The sequence below is a fragment of the Apis florea genome, unplaced genomic scaffold, assembly GCF_048593485.1.
Source record: "Apis florea isolate Af1SG1 unplaced genomic scaffold, ASM4859348v1 contig_3798_pilon, whole genome shotgun sequence".
Classification (NCBI taxonomy): Eukaryota; Metazoa; Arthropoda; class Insecta; order Hymenoptera; family Apidae; genus Apis; species Apis florea.
This window is the reverse complement of record NW_028256860.1, coordinates 328,063-344,659: the sequence shown is the minus strand read 5'-3', so window position 1 is coordinate 344,659 and position 16,597 is coordinate 328,063. Positions and strand designations below refer to the sequence as shown.

The 16,597-nt window shown below is 20.1% G+C and overlaps 2 protein-coding genes across 9 annotated transcripts in view; both read left to right on the top strand.

Moving 5' to 3' along the window:
- The window catches only part of LOC100869851 (uncharacterized), a 57,765-nt gene extending 47,045 nt beyond the window's left edge, over positions 1-10,720 (top strand). For all 8 annotated transcript variants that reach the window (XM_086915932.1, XM_086915931.1, XM_086915926.1 and 5 more), the window contains 2 exons: positions 5,470-5,727; positions 8,162-10,720. In XM_086915932.1, the coding sequence (XP_086772058.1) occupies positions 5,470-5,727; positions 8,162-8,306 (403 nt within the window). In that variant the 3' untranslated portion in view covers positions 8,307-10,720. The remainder of the gene's footprint in view (positions 1-5,469; positions 5,728-8,161) is intronic.
- Positions 10,721-11,683: 963 nt separating this feature from the next.
- On the top strand, positions 11,684-14,809 carry LOC100865689 (kynurenine/alpha-aminoadipate aminotransferase, mitochondrial). The gene is made up of 8 exons (XM_012484989.3): positions 11,684-11,957; positions 12,587-12,752; positions 12,895-13,081; positions 13,199-13,315; positions 13,463-13,786; positions 13,897-14,023; positions 14,133-14,338; positions 14,539-14,809. Exons 1-8 carry the CDS (start codon positions 11,891-11,893, stop codon positions 14,584-14,586), a joined length of 1,242 nt encoding a protein of 413 aa, XP_012340443.1. The 5' UTR covers positions 11,684-11,890; the 3' UTR covers positions 14,587-14,809.
- The last annotated feature ends 1,788 nt before the right edge of the window (positions 14,810-16,597 follow it).

Here is a 16,597-nt window from a genome sequence, read left to right as displayed (position 1 = left end):
TTTAAACCCATAGTTAAATCGTTATATGACACTCAATCTGTCTACTTGCCGAAATCCATAGGAGCAAATCAAAACACATAAGATTTCAGATTAGAAAGATTGAATGTATTTTTTTATACATAAACTTGTTTATTCTCTCATGTACAAGAAAGTATTGTTTATTCTCATATGTACTAATGATACTCTTGAATCTCTAATGAATCAATTTGAAATTTATAGATTAATTGAAGTAATAATTGAAAAACCTTTGTCTCTATTTCAATAGAGAATTAAATTCAATATTTTTTATTTCGATATGAGATCACTAAACAGAAAAGTTGAAATTCAATATTTATATTTTAGTATAATATTAATGTCACTATTTTATATCCACTAGAAAAATCATATAAGCATTGCATTTTTCTTTTTCACATCACTATTGCATATTAGATTTTTTTTTATTCACTGTTCATATTACATTTCTTTAAATAAAATTATTTGATTATTATTTATTATTATACAATTTAATTTTATATGAAAATTATTTAATTAAAACTTTATTTTAAACAAATATTCAAATATGTATTATTTCATCAAATTCTGAACTGACTCCGCGACGCGACAATGTATTACTGAAACAGCGTTGCTAACAATTGAATTCTGAGCGTTAGAAAAAGAGATTTGACAAAAAGAAAAAATGAGATAGTAATATTCGAAATCGAATGTTATATTTGTGTGATTTAAATATAAGAATACGAAAACCTAGATCAACAATCTTTGCCGTTGCTAAGATAGTGTTGCTTTGTTCTGAACTCAGTTCGTTCGCTCATATAACGTATATTAGAAATAAAAGTATAAAAAAAAATTAATGAATTTGTAATATTCATTCAAGCATAAAAAAAGCAATGCGATATGTATGCATTTTTTGTAGATATGTGTAGATATTAATGTGTAATATTGATTCATATTATTAATAAATGGTATCCGGATTGATTATTATTTCTGTCTGCATAAAAATGAAAAATATTTAGTACAAGTGAAATAAAGATAAATATTTGTCAGTAATTTGATTGGATAATTTAATAATCTAAAATTCAAATTGTTTCAAGTATCATTACTGTTTTGGATTTTATTGTACATGTGAAAATAATTAAAAAAGCAATTGTGTATATAAAAACACATTCAACCTTTCTAATTTGATAATTCGAATTTCGATAAATACGGCAAGTTGAATGAAATGCAACAATTCATTTATGATTTTAAATGAAATATTGTATAATCATCATAATTCCAAATATTGTGGAATTTGTTGTAATTTGTCTGAGGTAAGTTTCTATTAAATAATAATTACATAGATTTCAATTTGCATAATTAAAATTTTTTTTTAAATAATATAAAAATGTTAGATAGTTACATTACACGATATTTATGTACATTGTATATTATGTTATATTGAAATTCATTTGAAATAATCAATTGTATATAAAAAAATATCAATATATTTACTTTCATCGGCTCCGCTACACAAGCGACATTGCAAAACGGTATTGCCGCGCACCCAGCTGAGCGTTCTCGCTCTTTCGCCATCTTGCTCTATCTAATACAAATTTAAAATGCTTAATTAAGCCTTAATTAAGTCTTATCGGACATATGTGTATATAAACTTTTTTTATGGTTTTGATGTCTAGAATTCACCCTCCAAAAGTGTTCTACATTTTTATAAACAAACATCTATATGTAGTTTATATACTTTATATATATATATATTATAATTTAAATATAATTAATAATTTATACAAATAATATTTAATTAGAATAAAAAAATAAACGATAAATTTATATTAAATTAGAAAATATTTATAATTCATCGATTAAATGAATTAAATTCAGTTAATCACTCAGTAACTCAATAAAAATTCAATTTAAATTTTGAAACGTATCAATATTTTTTGCTTGAAATTTATCTCAAGAATCTTTAAAAATATTCTCATATTTTTGAACATATATTTTGAAACATTGCAAATACTTTAGTGTCTATATCATGTTCCATGTAAAATTGTGAAAACTATTTTAGTATTATCAATCATCTTGTGATTGAAAAAAAAAATATAATAACATAATCCAATTCAAATCTATATGACAGTATTTGTATTAATAAATCGAATGTTTAATTTGATTTTTGATCAAATGATTAGATTTTTTGAACAATAAAATTAAAATAAAATAACATAACATAACTGAAATAAATAATAATAGAATAAAAATTATTGAAAGAGAAATAGAAATAGATATGTTTATGAATTATAAAAAATATGAAACTCTTAAAAACAATTATGAAAAACAATTATATAGACGTAATTATTATATTATATTACTATAATATGCTACTGTATTATAAGTGCATAATTTATAATATCTATTGTCGAAATTTTATTATGAGACATTCTATAAATGCAAAAATCGATATGTCATTGACAATCAACGATGAATAATTATTAAAAAAACTAAGAAAAACAATTTATAACAAATGCATAAGTAATATATTAATTATGTATATACAATATTCAATATATGATGTTAAAAGTATTTTTATATTTTATTAATATCTTGAAAAGTAAGAATAATTCTAAAATTTTATATTTTTTCATTCTTCCTTTTTTATTTTACTTCATTCTTTTTTTTTTCTTCGTATCATGAATTTCATGGTCATTCATGATTTTTCGAAATTACGGTTAAAAAAGATTTTGTAGATAATTTAAAAATTTTGAAATTATTATTTTATTTTTTGTTGATAATTCTGTTAAGATTTGATTTTAATATTGATTATGAGCATTTATATAATGTGTTAACTTTCGTAGCGCACAGAAGTGCATAAAAGAATTCTCGTGTATGTAAATATAATATGTGTATAGAACAAAGTTTGTAATATTTCAAGTACAGCAAGACTTATATAAAAAGACAAAGACTAAAGCTTTTCAACTGATATACTGGTTTTTAATCAATTATACCAAGTCGAAATGACAGTAAGTCTCTCACAAATCCTAGATAATCACATTCGAAAGAAATAGTAATTTCACGAGAATAACAAAAAAACTAACTCAAAAAAAAAAAAAAAAAGTACAAATTCCAAGTGTAGAAGAAACTTCGAACTTGAAATGTATAACGTAGACAAGATAAAAAATGCCTCTAGTCAATGTATTCATATCAAATAGATTCACATCGTTGGAAATATTAAATGATTATGAAATGTCTAAAATTCTTATATTTATAAAATATATATTCATATCAAATAGATTATATTCATATCAAATAGATTTACGTCGTTGGAAATATTAAATGATTATGAAATGTCTAAAATTCTTATATTTATAAAAACTCCATTACTGCTGTCGATATTTTTAGAAGATATATAAACTATGATGAAATCACTGGAATCACATCATTAATAAAAATAAATATATCTCAAAAGCAAACAATGACAAAATGAAAATTCTTTTTAAAAATGCAGAAAAATTGTTAAATATTTGAAAATATTAAATTTTATATATATATATATATATATCTAACATCAAACATAACGAAATCTATCAGTTATTGTCATTATTCTTTATTGATTTAAAACGGAAACATAATAACAAAGAAATATATTAAATAAAGACGTTAATGAATTATATTCAAATCAAATTGTTCTTTAAAAAAAAAGAAATAGTATAATGTAAAAGATGTCAATAATATGGACATATATAATTATACTACAATTGTAATTGTATTCCAGCAACTTACTCGTTATCGCTATGTGAAAGTAATCATCCTGCCAACTTTATTAACTTTATAACTTTGTCCAATTTATAAAGAGATCCAACAACATATATTTCTAAAACCGAGACCCAAAATATAAAATAATTGATCAATAATACATAAACGCAATATATCAACAATGAAAGATTTAAATGTTTTTTCCACTTATGCAGAAATATTCCAAGGAGCATATCAAAATAATATTGTGAACAATTTTAACATTTTCATGTAAATCATAGAAAAATTCTTCAATAAATTAGTGTAAATTATAATAAAACAAAAATAAATCAGCCACTTATTAATCCTATTGACAGCAACAAGAATGATAGTGAATTCATGACTTATAAAACTATAATATATCGTTCTATAGAACAAACTTATGCATCACAAACATGAATTAAAAACTTTCATCATTAATCAAAAAATTCAAATTATATTCATTATGGAAAATCATTTCAGTGAAAAAAATTTCTTAAAGATAAGAGGATATGATGATATAAAACACAACATCCGAGCACATGATGACACCATAATAATCAAATCTAGTATAAAATATATACTTCCAATCTGTAATCATGATTTCCTATAATCAATGAATATAATATTACAAGATTGGCATAGCTCTGTTACTATATCAGCAGTACATATGAATTTACCTAAATCTATTTCCAAAGAAGATTTTAATATCTTTTTCATAAATCTGGATAATAAGTTCTTAGCAGGAGGAGATTTTAATGCAAAAAACAATTCTAATTTTTTCAAAAGCAATCACATTTGCAATGACATAATAATTCTTACCTCACACAATGATCCCTTTGAAAAAACAAGAACATTTAAATAGAATAGTTAGTTAGTAGTTTAAAATTAGTTAGTAGTTTTAAAAATTTAGATACAAATAAATAAAAATAAATAATAATATCGGTTTATATTTTGCCCAAAAATACATATCTTCCACGAAAACCTATGAAACAACAATTCTATAAAAGGAAATAGGAAATTAAATTACTTTGATATCTACATAAATAATAATTTTAGACTAAAAACTAACATAGAAAAAACATATTCAAATAAAATATGCTTAAGATAAAAGTGAGTTATACTGGTTACTAAAAAAACATTCTAAATTAAAATTAAAAAACAAATTACTGATATACAGATTATTCTAAAATCTATCTGAATTTAGGAATTCAATTATGAGATACGGCTAGCAACTCGAATCTTATCTAATATCAAAATCTTACAAAAATTTCAATCAAAAATTCTTCGTAATTTCTATGTAGTATCCGTATATACTAGCGGTATGTCTCTAATGATATACACAATAATTTTACAATATTTACTGTTAAACAAGAAATATTAAATTACAACAAACTATACTATATACTATATATATATAACTATATATACTATAATTACCATAGCATAAAAATCCACTAGCTATAAAACTGGCTTATAGCGATTACAGATTAAAAAACAGAATCAATAGATAATTAAATCTGTTAATATTATCGCAATAATTATAATTTTCACTTACCTACAAGATTATACAAGTACAATGATCTAATGTAACTATAAGTTACTTAACATCTCACAATACAATGTCAACAAATTTATTTATAATTTTGTAAGAAAAATTGATTTTGTAAATACTTTAAGTGATTAATATATATATTATCATTTCAATCATTCAAGGTCTCTTGGTTCTGACTCGGTCTTCCTAAGAAACGACGAACAAGAAGAATGTCTCGATACGGAGGATGAAGTATCTGGATTTTCGACCGATTCTGAAACAGCCGGGCCAAGTTGTCGACGGTTTCTTCGAGTACCCTCGAAAAAGAAGAAAATAATTGAAAAATGGGATGGTTGTGCTGGATGTGTACCTAGACGACGACCTGGAGGCAAACTTTGTCAAGCTTGTCATAGTATTAGTGCAGCTGTTGAAACCTCTAGGTATATTTCTTAGTAAAATAATTTAATAATTATTTAAAAAACGGATGCGTTCTCGATTTCGATGGTTGTTAAATATGTTTTAAAGAATATATACTTTAAACAATATTTTTGTATATACATATACAATCGTCATTCAGTTTTTAAATAATATTTTTAAATATGCAAAAAATTTTTAGAGTAGAAATAATATGAAATTCTACTGAAAATTAAATTCTTTTCCTTTTCTTTCTCCAAATAAAATATTAGAATAATATTTGTGATTTTAGAATGAAATATAATTGTAATGGGAAAAAAATGATATAAAATTAGATAAGATTTAATATATCTCGAAGTATAATATTATTTTATTATTATCATTATTATTAATTTTATTATTACTTATTATTATTTTGGATAAAGTTCTGGCAATTCATTGACTCGAAATTGGAAAGAGGAATGTGATTATCAAATATAAAATTTTAGTTTTAAGTATTTATTAGTTTCTGAAATATTAATGAAAAATTTTCAGTACAATGAATTCTATAATTCTATAAAGATATAAAGAATTCTATAAAGATTAATTCAATCATCTTCGCTGTAAAAATTGTTGTCATTAAATATTTAATAATCTTGATATTTATAAAATATCCCATATAAAACTTTCAATTGCTTTTATTAAAAATTGCAAATATTAGCTTTCTCATTGGTCTTCACTTTTAAGTTCTAAGCAAATTCAATACCTATTACGGGATCATTCCTATTGGAAGCGAAAACAATAATTGTTATTATTGATAACAAGATAAGACATTTTTCTATTCTCATTTTTAAGATATTTGGCATTTTATTAGTCAAATGTGTTCAACTTCTTGAAAAGTCAATGAGTGATCAAATTTTTCATGGATTATAAATAAAACATCTTATATATATATTAAAATTGATTTTTAAATATCGTCGAAGGCTACTCGATGATGATAATGATATAACAGTGAAAAATTTGTTATATTAGTAACATCTGGATAGATATAATTAGTAATTTAATATAATCATATGTATAATTTTTCATTATATCTCGTTTTTCATTCATATCTTAGAAATAAATAAATATCCAAAAACTAAAATTTTAAATAAAATTCATTCTCTGCTTTTTGCAAAATTTTATTCTATCTTTTGGAACTATAATCTTATTTTTTTCTATAATTTAGTAATGATATTAAAAAAGAGATTTTTATTTGGAAAATAATTTTTATTAGAATTTTTGTCAATCGAAAATTATTTAAAATTTTTTAAAAATTAAATTTAAATTTAAAAATATTAAACAATAAAATTATAAAATATATTATTAAAAAAAAATTAATATTACGTTAGAAAATATGTATTCTATCGAATGATTCTATAATATCGATTACACATAATTGCAACAATGATGAATTGCAATAAAAAAATTTTGCTTTTTATGCAATTACTATTTTTTCAATTTATTCAATTTTGAATTAAAAATCATTTCAATATTTTTCTTAGAAATATCTAAAGAATTTGATACTATATAGGAAATTTATATCAAATAAACAACTTTTCGTAAAAATATACAAATATATAAAAACTACATATATTTATAATCTTATATATTATATATCTTTTTAAACTTGTGCATTTCATTCAAAATCTCAAATAATTATAATTATGAGCACTATTCCATTTAAGAACTTTTTACTTGTTTTTTAAGACCAATTTGAAACTTATAATATTTTTAAAACATTTTTTCACATAATATTTAGTGTTGCGTGTTTTTATAAAAATTTGTGTTTAAAAATATTGTTTTTTAAAAACTGAGAAAAGCAATTTGGTTTCTAAATTTAAAGAGAATACATGAAAAACTCTATAAAAATCACACACACTGGAGTATGAACTAGAAAATAAATTATTTTTTATTTATTTATTATCACTATTATGGACAAAAATTTAAAAATTGACTACTCTTCTCTAATCAATTTAATATACAACAAATACTATTGAATTGATATAAAATTGTTTTAGAATTGAAAAAAATTAATATATATAACATATTATGTATTATAAAATGTTATATATTAATATATATAATCCAATCAGAATCAATATCAATAGAATCTTTTTTCTTATAACAGTTACTTATAATATACTGTAACTTATAATAGTTACAGTATTTTTTTAGTCTTTTATAGAGCTATTTTTATATAGCTATTACAATAGAGCTATTTTTATATAGCTATTACAAGAATCGAAATCGATATCTTAACCGTTTCTAATTTTTTAATAAATAAATATTTTTGTATTATCATTTTTAAAAATTCCAGAATTATTTATTTTTATTCGTAATTATTTTATTCATTTATTTTAAATTATTCATTATTTATAATTTATTTTAAAATTATTTATAAAGAATAATTTTAGATATTTGTTGCTGTAATAATAACAGGTCTCAGGCAGTCTCTACGAGCACCAGCAGTCAGAGTAGCCTCGGTTCTCCTCCGTGTTCACCAGCTATCGAGCTTAGACATAGACCACCACCAACACCATTGCCATCAAGTCCACCTATTTGGTCTCAAGAAACGCTCTTTTAATTCTCTAAAAAACTTGCCGTTTTTATAAATGGTTAGTAATCGCACAAAAGTATCCCTTCCATAAAGAAAACGAATGTTGAAAAAAATAAAGAATAATTAAGAAAATTTGAAAAATAACTGATAAGATGATTTCGAGAAAATATAAAAGTTGGAATTCCTACAATCGTTCAAATAAAAGGAACTAAATAAGAAAAAGAAAAAAACTAAATTAAAAAAACTATATTAAATTTAAAACTAAATAAAAACTATATTAAATAAAATTACAAAAATCTAAAGAAAAAACACAAGATTATTATTAATGAAATATCTTGAAATGAAAAACATATTAAAAATTGATATAAAAAAAAAAATTATAAAGAAATAAAGTCTTAAAAAAAAATCTTAATGAAAAAAATAAAAGAATTTTGGAAAAACAAACATAATACAAAAAAGAAATTATGAACTTTGTAAAAAAGAGAGAAATACAGAAGAATCAAATATAATTAGATGTAATGAGAATAATAAAAAAGATATAAATATCAAAGCTTTATTAGAACAAATAAGAGGAAAAGGATATGCAAAAAATCAAATCCAGTTTTTGCTTAAGACAGAAATAAAATAATACAAGCTTTATGGGAAAAGAAGAAAAAAAAGATCAAAATTAATCAAAAATGTAATAAAAAAATAAAAGAATATAAAGATTTGTGCAGTAAGATTTATGATACAAAAAAAAAAAAACAAAATCAAGAGACTAATTAATCGTTAAACGAATTGTTGTAAAAAGAAAAAAATGGTAGCATGTTATAGATAAATATTGTAAATAACAAATATAAAAAAAAACGAAGAAAAAAATTTAAATTCGTTTTTTTTTTCGTATTCAAAAGAAACGATTTATTATGTTAATATAAGAAGAAAGAAGATATCAAAATTTTAAAAAAATGTTAATATAATTGTAAAAAAGATATAAAAAAAAACACTTCGACTTCATGTTGATTATCTCATATTTTAATTTTTAATATTCATCTAATTTATTTATGTATAATATGCGTAATTAAAAATAAAAATTATATCAATTGAGTCGAAAATTTGAGAAGCAAATAAATAAAAGCTATAAAATTTATTGAAGTTGAAGAAATATTTCTTTTAAATCAAACAATTGTATAAATAAAATAATTAAATGTATAATATATAATATAATCAAATAATCATATAAAGATTATTTTACGTTAAAATAAAATCGTTATAGAAAAAAGGATTATTTAATTTAAATTAATTTATATTAAAGTGGTCAATACTTTATAAATTTCATAATAATAAACAAAAGATCATGCCGTCAAATATGCTTCTTCTACTTCTAATAAAATCGAAAATATTCAATTTCAAATTTTTTTTCCAATTTTCATTTTTCATTTTTATTTTTAATTTTTAATTTTTCATGCTTGCCTCATTAATTAATTAATGACGCTTTAATGACTGCCAATTCAAAAGCAGAAATTCTTCGTATATGTGTATGATTTATGGTATGTGAGATATCTATGAATGAATGCATGCTCATATAAATATAAAAAATTTAAAAAATCAAAGCTAAATGTTAATAATATGTTTTTTTAATTGGGATGCGTTTATAATCTCTAATAATTTGATTTTGAATAAAAATAATTATATTTACTTTTTTTAAAAATTGTCATTTTATTGTTATTTTTAAATTTTAAAATTTTTATTTTTATTTTTAAATTTTGAATTTAAATTTCAATTTTAAATTTAAATTAGTATATTGAATTATATATTTCTTTATTAATTTATTAATTTCTTTTCTTTTTATTATTTTATTATTTTTCATTATATTATTTGTTAATGTTATTTTTTCTATCTACTTTAAATGATCTTATATGAAAAAGGAAATAATATAATATGAAGCTAGTCACATAATTTAATAATTATATTGCAATATTGAACTTTTGATGTTATTTTGCCGGATTTTCTTCTATTTTCATTTAAATAATCCATCACGCAAAAAATAATCAGAATGAATCAAAAAAGATAACATAACATAATTAACAATTTTGTTCAATAAGTAGTTATAGTGATGACAATCATAATCTTTGTCACCGTAATTATAATAAGAGAAGAAATTATTTAAGGCAATAAAAAGAAACGAAAATTGATGTCTACTAAAAAATCAAAAAATAATTAATAATGATAGACAATTTAATGATTGCGAGAAGAAATAATAAAAAAGGGATAGACAAACTGTAAATTAGAAAAGAAAAAAAAGATGCAAGTGATATAATAAGAAAATAATAATGCAAAGAAAAGAAAATTATTATAATTATAATTATGAATGATTATGAAAAAAAGGTTCTATTAATCATTCGCAATGTTTTGAAAAATCTTTCCTGATGTACGAATAATAAAACTTTCACCATTTCCTATTATTATTTTCTTTCATTACGCCTTCCTTTCATATAAATTTTTATTTCTTTTAATAATCAAGCAGTTTAAAAATATATTAATATATATTATTATATTAAGTATTTAAAATATTTATATTTTATATTTTAATTATAATTTGTTAAAACATTTCATATTTCTTTTTTTTTCTTGTTAAATTTAGAACAAAAAAAAAATGAAAAGAGAAAACGAATTATAAAAAAATGACATTATCTACTTATGTTAAAATTCATAATTTGGAATTAATAGTTTTATATTCGATGTGATATATGTATTTTTATTGAATATTTCGTTTACTGAACAGTTTTTAATTATTGGAATATGAGAATAATAAAGTATATAATAATAAGTAATAATAATAATAAAAGTATTTTTTCTCTTTCTGGATATATATTTTTTTAAATAAAATGTATTTGATTTATACTATTTATATAACAATAATTCCGATACAATAATTAACAATCTTTACAATAAATAATACTCATTTTCTTTATTATGTCCCTATTTTTTCAAAAATGAAATAAAATATGTTGAATATAAAAGATTGAAGTAATGTTCTCTGTTACTTTTATTTAATATTCTTTTATTATTTTATTATCATGTTAGTTATATAAATTTTCATTGATTATAATCATTATAATTTAATTTATTTTAAAAAAAAGAAAAAATTTTATATAATTTTTAAATATTAATTTAATTATTTTATAATTTTTTTAATTATATATATATTATATATTTAATCAATTCATTTATATTTTAAGACTATTTCTCAAACTTTTTTCGATTCATAAATAATATGTATTTATATCTATTAGAAATTCAATACATATTTATTACATTTATTTTATGATATTCAAAATTATAACGTATATCAATGTAAAGTGATAACCTACAGTATTAATACTGATAACGATGATTTTTATTTACATCATAGTCAACTAAAATTAATCTTTTAATTGTATGAGACTCATTTAACATCAATAATATAATATAGATGAAGTTTCAATTAAAATTCAATTAGAATGTGAATTAAAAAGTTTATTTATAAGCTATTAATTTATCAATTCTATTTTACTTTTTTTTAATAAAATCTAAATTGAAAGATTAATTAGATTTTTTAAATGACTTTTTTTAAATAAATAATAAAATAGAAAATGAATTTTGAAAGATTTTTTACGAACATTACAAATAGGCGAAAGTCAAGTATTCTTCGTGAGTGGGGTAAGAACATTTTAAAAAATTTTCTTAAAAAAGCTTTTATATTATCTTAGTTATATCAATTAAAATATTTATCTTTTTGCATAATTCATAATATTATATATTATTTCATAATATTTATTTTTAATTTTTTAAAATAATTATATATAGTAAATTACATATATATAAATATATATAAAAAAAATATATAGAATATTAATATATTTGTGAGATATTTTTGATGATTATAGAGATTGATAGAAAAAATACATAAAATTTGATATATACAAAAATATCAGTTAAGATCTATTTATTAAATTATAAGTGATAAACAATTAGATTTGTGTTAAATAAAGCAAGACATAGATAAAGTGAGACAACTCCATTTCTGTTCATCACTATCTCGTTTTGCTTCATTTAATGTAAATTTAAATTGCTTATTACTCAATAAATAAATCTGAGATTTTTGTATAGCAAATATTTTGTATTTGTTTTAATCGATCTAAAAAATATAAATTTATAAGATAAAGTTAATATAGCTTATGATATATATATATGTATATGTATACATGTATTCAGAGGTTTATATATATTATATATTATTTTTATATTTATTTTTATTTACTTAATCATAATTTTTATGTATAATATAGCAATAAAATTTTTGGAAAGTAAAAATGCAATAAGTCTAGCTAACGGAATGCCAAATGCAAAGATGTTTCCTTTCAAAGAGATCTCTGTAACATACAAAAATGGAACAAAAGTAAAATTAGTTGGGGAAGAATTGTCTTGGTCACTTCAATATGGTCCCTCTCAAGGGTAACTTTTTAAATAAAAAATAAAAACAATGCAAATTTATTACATTTTTATTTTTTCGTTTATTATTATTATTTTATTTTTATTTTTTTTATAATTATAATAAGATAAAAATTTTTTATATTAATTCCTTTTATAATTTAAGATACTTACCATTATTGAAAAAAATGAGAGAATTTCAAAAACATTGGCATAAACCAATGTATAATGATTGGGATGTACTTTTCACATCTGGATCGATGGAAGGATGTAGCAAAGTTTTCGAGATGATTTTAGAAATTGGCGATTCTGTAATGATACAAACACCAACTTACGATGGAATTTTGAATGCAGTAAAAGTTTTGATTTGTTTATTAACTTATTTTTTATAACATTATAAATTTAATTTCTTTTTTTATTATTTTTAGTTTTATTTAATTTAATTCTATAATAATATTTAACATTTTTAGCTTAGACCATTAATGCCAGAATTAATTGAAGTTGTACAAGATGAAGATGGTGTAATTCCAGAAAACATAATGAAAATTTGTAAAAATAGGCAATATAATAATAAACCATTACCAAAAGTAAGTTCTTAAAAAATAAAAAAAATTATTTCTATACTCATTTATTTTTTAGTCATTTTATAATTAAATTTTATATTATCATGGAAATTTTGTATTATAATGGAAAGAAATCTTTTTATTTATTTATTTATTTTTTTTTTTTCATAGATTCTTTATCTAAATCCAACAGGAGCCAATCCAACAGGAACAATTTTAACAGAATACAGAAAAAGGGAAATTTATAAATTAGCTGAAACATACAACTTTTTAATCCTGGAAGATGATCCTTATTGTTTTCTTCATTTCGTCAATAAGAAACCTATAACATTTTTAGAATTAGATACTAAAGGACGAGTAATACGTTTGGATTCTTTTAGTAAAATTCTTAGTGCTGGACTTCGATTAGGTGTTGTTACAGCGCATAAAGAATTTATTAAAAAATTAACTATACATATGGAAACAACAAGTATCCATGCTTCTTCCTTATCGCAAGTAATTTAACAATTTCACGTGAATTTAAAGAATTTAAAGTATTATAAAAATGAAAATAATTTTTATAAATATATTACATTTTATTGTTCATGAATTACTATTTTTTATAGATTTTATTATTGAAATTATTGAATTCATGGAATTTGCAGAAAATGCAACAACATTTTAATGAAATACAGAATTTTTATCGCAAAAGGCGAGATATTACACTATCTTTGATTGAGAAACATCTTACAGGTATTTTCATTTGTTGATAAAAACTTAAAAAAAAAAATTTTTTTTAAATCAAAATACATACTTTTCAATTGAACTATTTCTTTTATATATATAAAACTTAATTTTATAGGATTAGCAGAATGGAATGTTCCAAAAGGTGGGATGTTTGTTTGGATAAAAGTAAATAAAATAAAAGATGTAATGGAATTGACAAACAAATGTATTTCTCAAGGAGTTTTTCTTATTCCTGGTCATGCGTTTAATTATGATTATTTGAAACTTGAACAACATCTTAGAATTTGCTACAGTTACGCGACACCAGAAGAAATCGATAAGGTTTTTATTTTCTTTAATTTCAATTTTTTTATATTATTTTAATTTAAATTTTTTATATTAATTTTATATTAATTTTATATTAACTATTATTTTATTATTTTATTATGATTGCCTTTATAATTTTTATAATTTAAATTTATAAATTTTTTTTTTTGATTTTATTATTTTAATAAATTTTATTATAGTTTTATTATTTTCAGGCACTTTCAACATTAGCTACTTTGATACATAAAGAAATAAAAAAATAGAAGAAAATAAAAATGGAGTTATATAAATATATATTATATTTCTGTTACTTTAGTTGTCTATTTTTATATTTATAAAAATTCACATACTTTACTTCAGTTATTTTTATTTTACAATTTATATCTTTATTAATTGTAAAAAAAATAAATTTGTATTCTATATAAAAGCAATTTATTTAATTAATTTATAATAAATAATAAAAATTAAATAATATTAAAAATTAAATAACACAATTATTTTTCATATCACAAAAATATTCACTTTAAAAGTTTTTAGTAAAATAGCAAATTTTTATAAAAGTTAAGTATTAATTTTAATATTTTCTTGATTTTGAAACATGTTTTAAACAGTCTAAAAAATTAAAAATTATTTTTATTTATTTTTTATTAATAATATATTCTATATTTCATTTCTATTTCAAACGAATTTATGTATTCTTTAATATCAGTATTATTCATTTTATAATGTTTTATTTTTTATTCATTTAATGATACAACTGTTTACAAAAATGTTTATGTAGTTGTATAAGATTCATTAATTTAATTTGATAATTAAAATTTGTTTAATATTTATAAATTAAAAATGCGTTTTATTTATTTTATAATATTCAAATCAAGTAAATCAATAGATTTTTTTTATTTTTTATATACTTATATGGAATATTTCATTAAGTATTGTCATTTTGAATTACATTATTATTATTATTCGCAGCGAGAAATATTTTGATGGACATTAAATGATTTCAAGAGATGCATATTTTGGTTATTAGTTTTTTTGAAGGTGAATGCATTAAGGACATATAAAAATCATTTATTTATAGAATCATATATTTTTTTTATACACCAATCGATACAGTTTTATAATTCTATAATAAAAGTACTCATGTATGAAAAATGATTAGTTTAAGAAATATTTTAATGTAAATATTATTTAGAAAACTTTCTCTTACTAACTTTATACCAATAACTTTTTATACTAATATTACTATGACAAAAATGTTGTGATCTATAACATTGTGAAATATAAACATTCATTATTACTAATATTACTATTCTGACATATTGATTATCAATATCAATAGAATTTCAATATGTACACTATTAATTATATTATTGAGCTTATTTTATTGATAGTGTATTATAGATCAAAATATGCTAATTTTTCATCACAAATTTTATTAACATTATTATTGAAAAATATATATTCATTATATATTCATCAATTAATATGAATTTAATTGAATGCTCAGTACGTTATGCGTTAACAATAAAGAGATCAACTTTATTCATATCGTTAAAGAGAATATGGCGGACCTGTTAATTTTTCGGCACGATTATGTGATTTAACGCCCTCAATTTTTTTTTTTATGGCATTATTTGAAAAATAAAATTTATACAAAAAATTCGACTCGACTACATTACTCGATATGAAAGAACATAAAGAAATGTAAAATATCGTCCGACATGTACATATAAGATAAGCATTACTCTAATTCGAGAAAAATAAATGTTACATTGAATCTTTTTTGTAAAAAATTAATAAATTACAGTTATTATTAACAGCGAGGGAAATTTTCTTAACAATATTCTTAACAATATTAAAATATTTCCTAAACTAATTTTTGATACAATTATATGACTTTAGAGAATTAAAAACTATTATATAATTTACTATATAATTTACTATATAATTTAAAGTAGTAATATATATTTAATAAAATACCCTGTATATAATATTATAAGAGTATGATTTTATAATAGATAATAAAAATAAAAAAAAATGTTGATTTATTATATGTCAAAAATGTTAATTTAATATCTATGCATTACAAAAGTAAATCTAAGAGAAAAGTATTTTTAAATTATTAGAATATTTACAAATGTTATAAGACACATTATAGATTTAATTAAATTATTAAATTAAATTAATGAATCTTATGCGATTGTATAAACATTCTTATATAAACGAATAAAATAAATAATAAAAAATAACAATACATAATAAAAAATAACA

What these genes read in the sequence shown, in the direction of transcription:
- LOC100865689 (XM_012484989.3), top strand. Translation starts at nt 11,891, where the DNA reads ATGAATTTTGAAAGATTTTTTACGAACATTACAAATAGGCGAAAGTCA. An exon ending in CAATATGGTCCCTCTCAAGG is followed by an intron (nt 12,753 to 12,894) that starts GTAACTTTTTAA and finishes TTATAATTTAAG; the next exon opens with ATACTTACCATTATTGAAAA. An exon ending in CACCAGAAGAAATCGATAAG is followed by an intron (nt 14,339 to 14,538) that starts GTTTTTATTTTC and finishes TATTATTTTCAG; the next exon opens with GCACTTTCAACATTAGCTAC.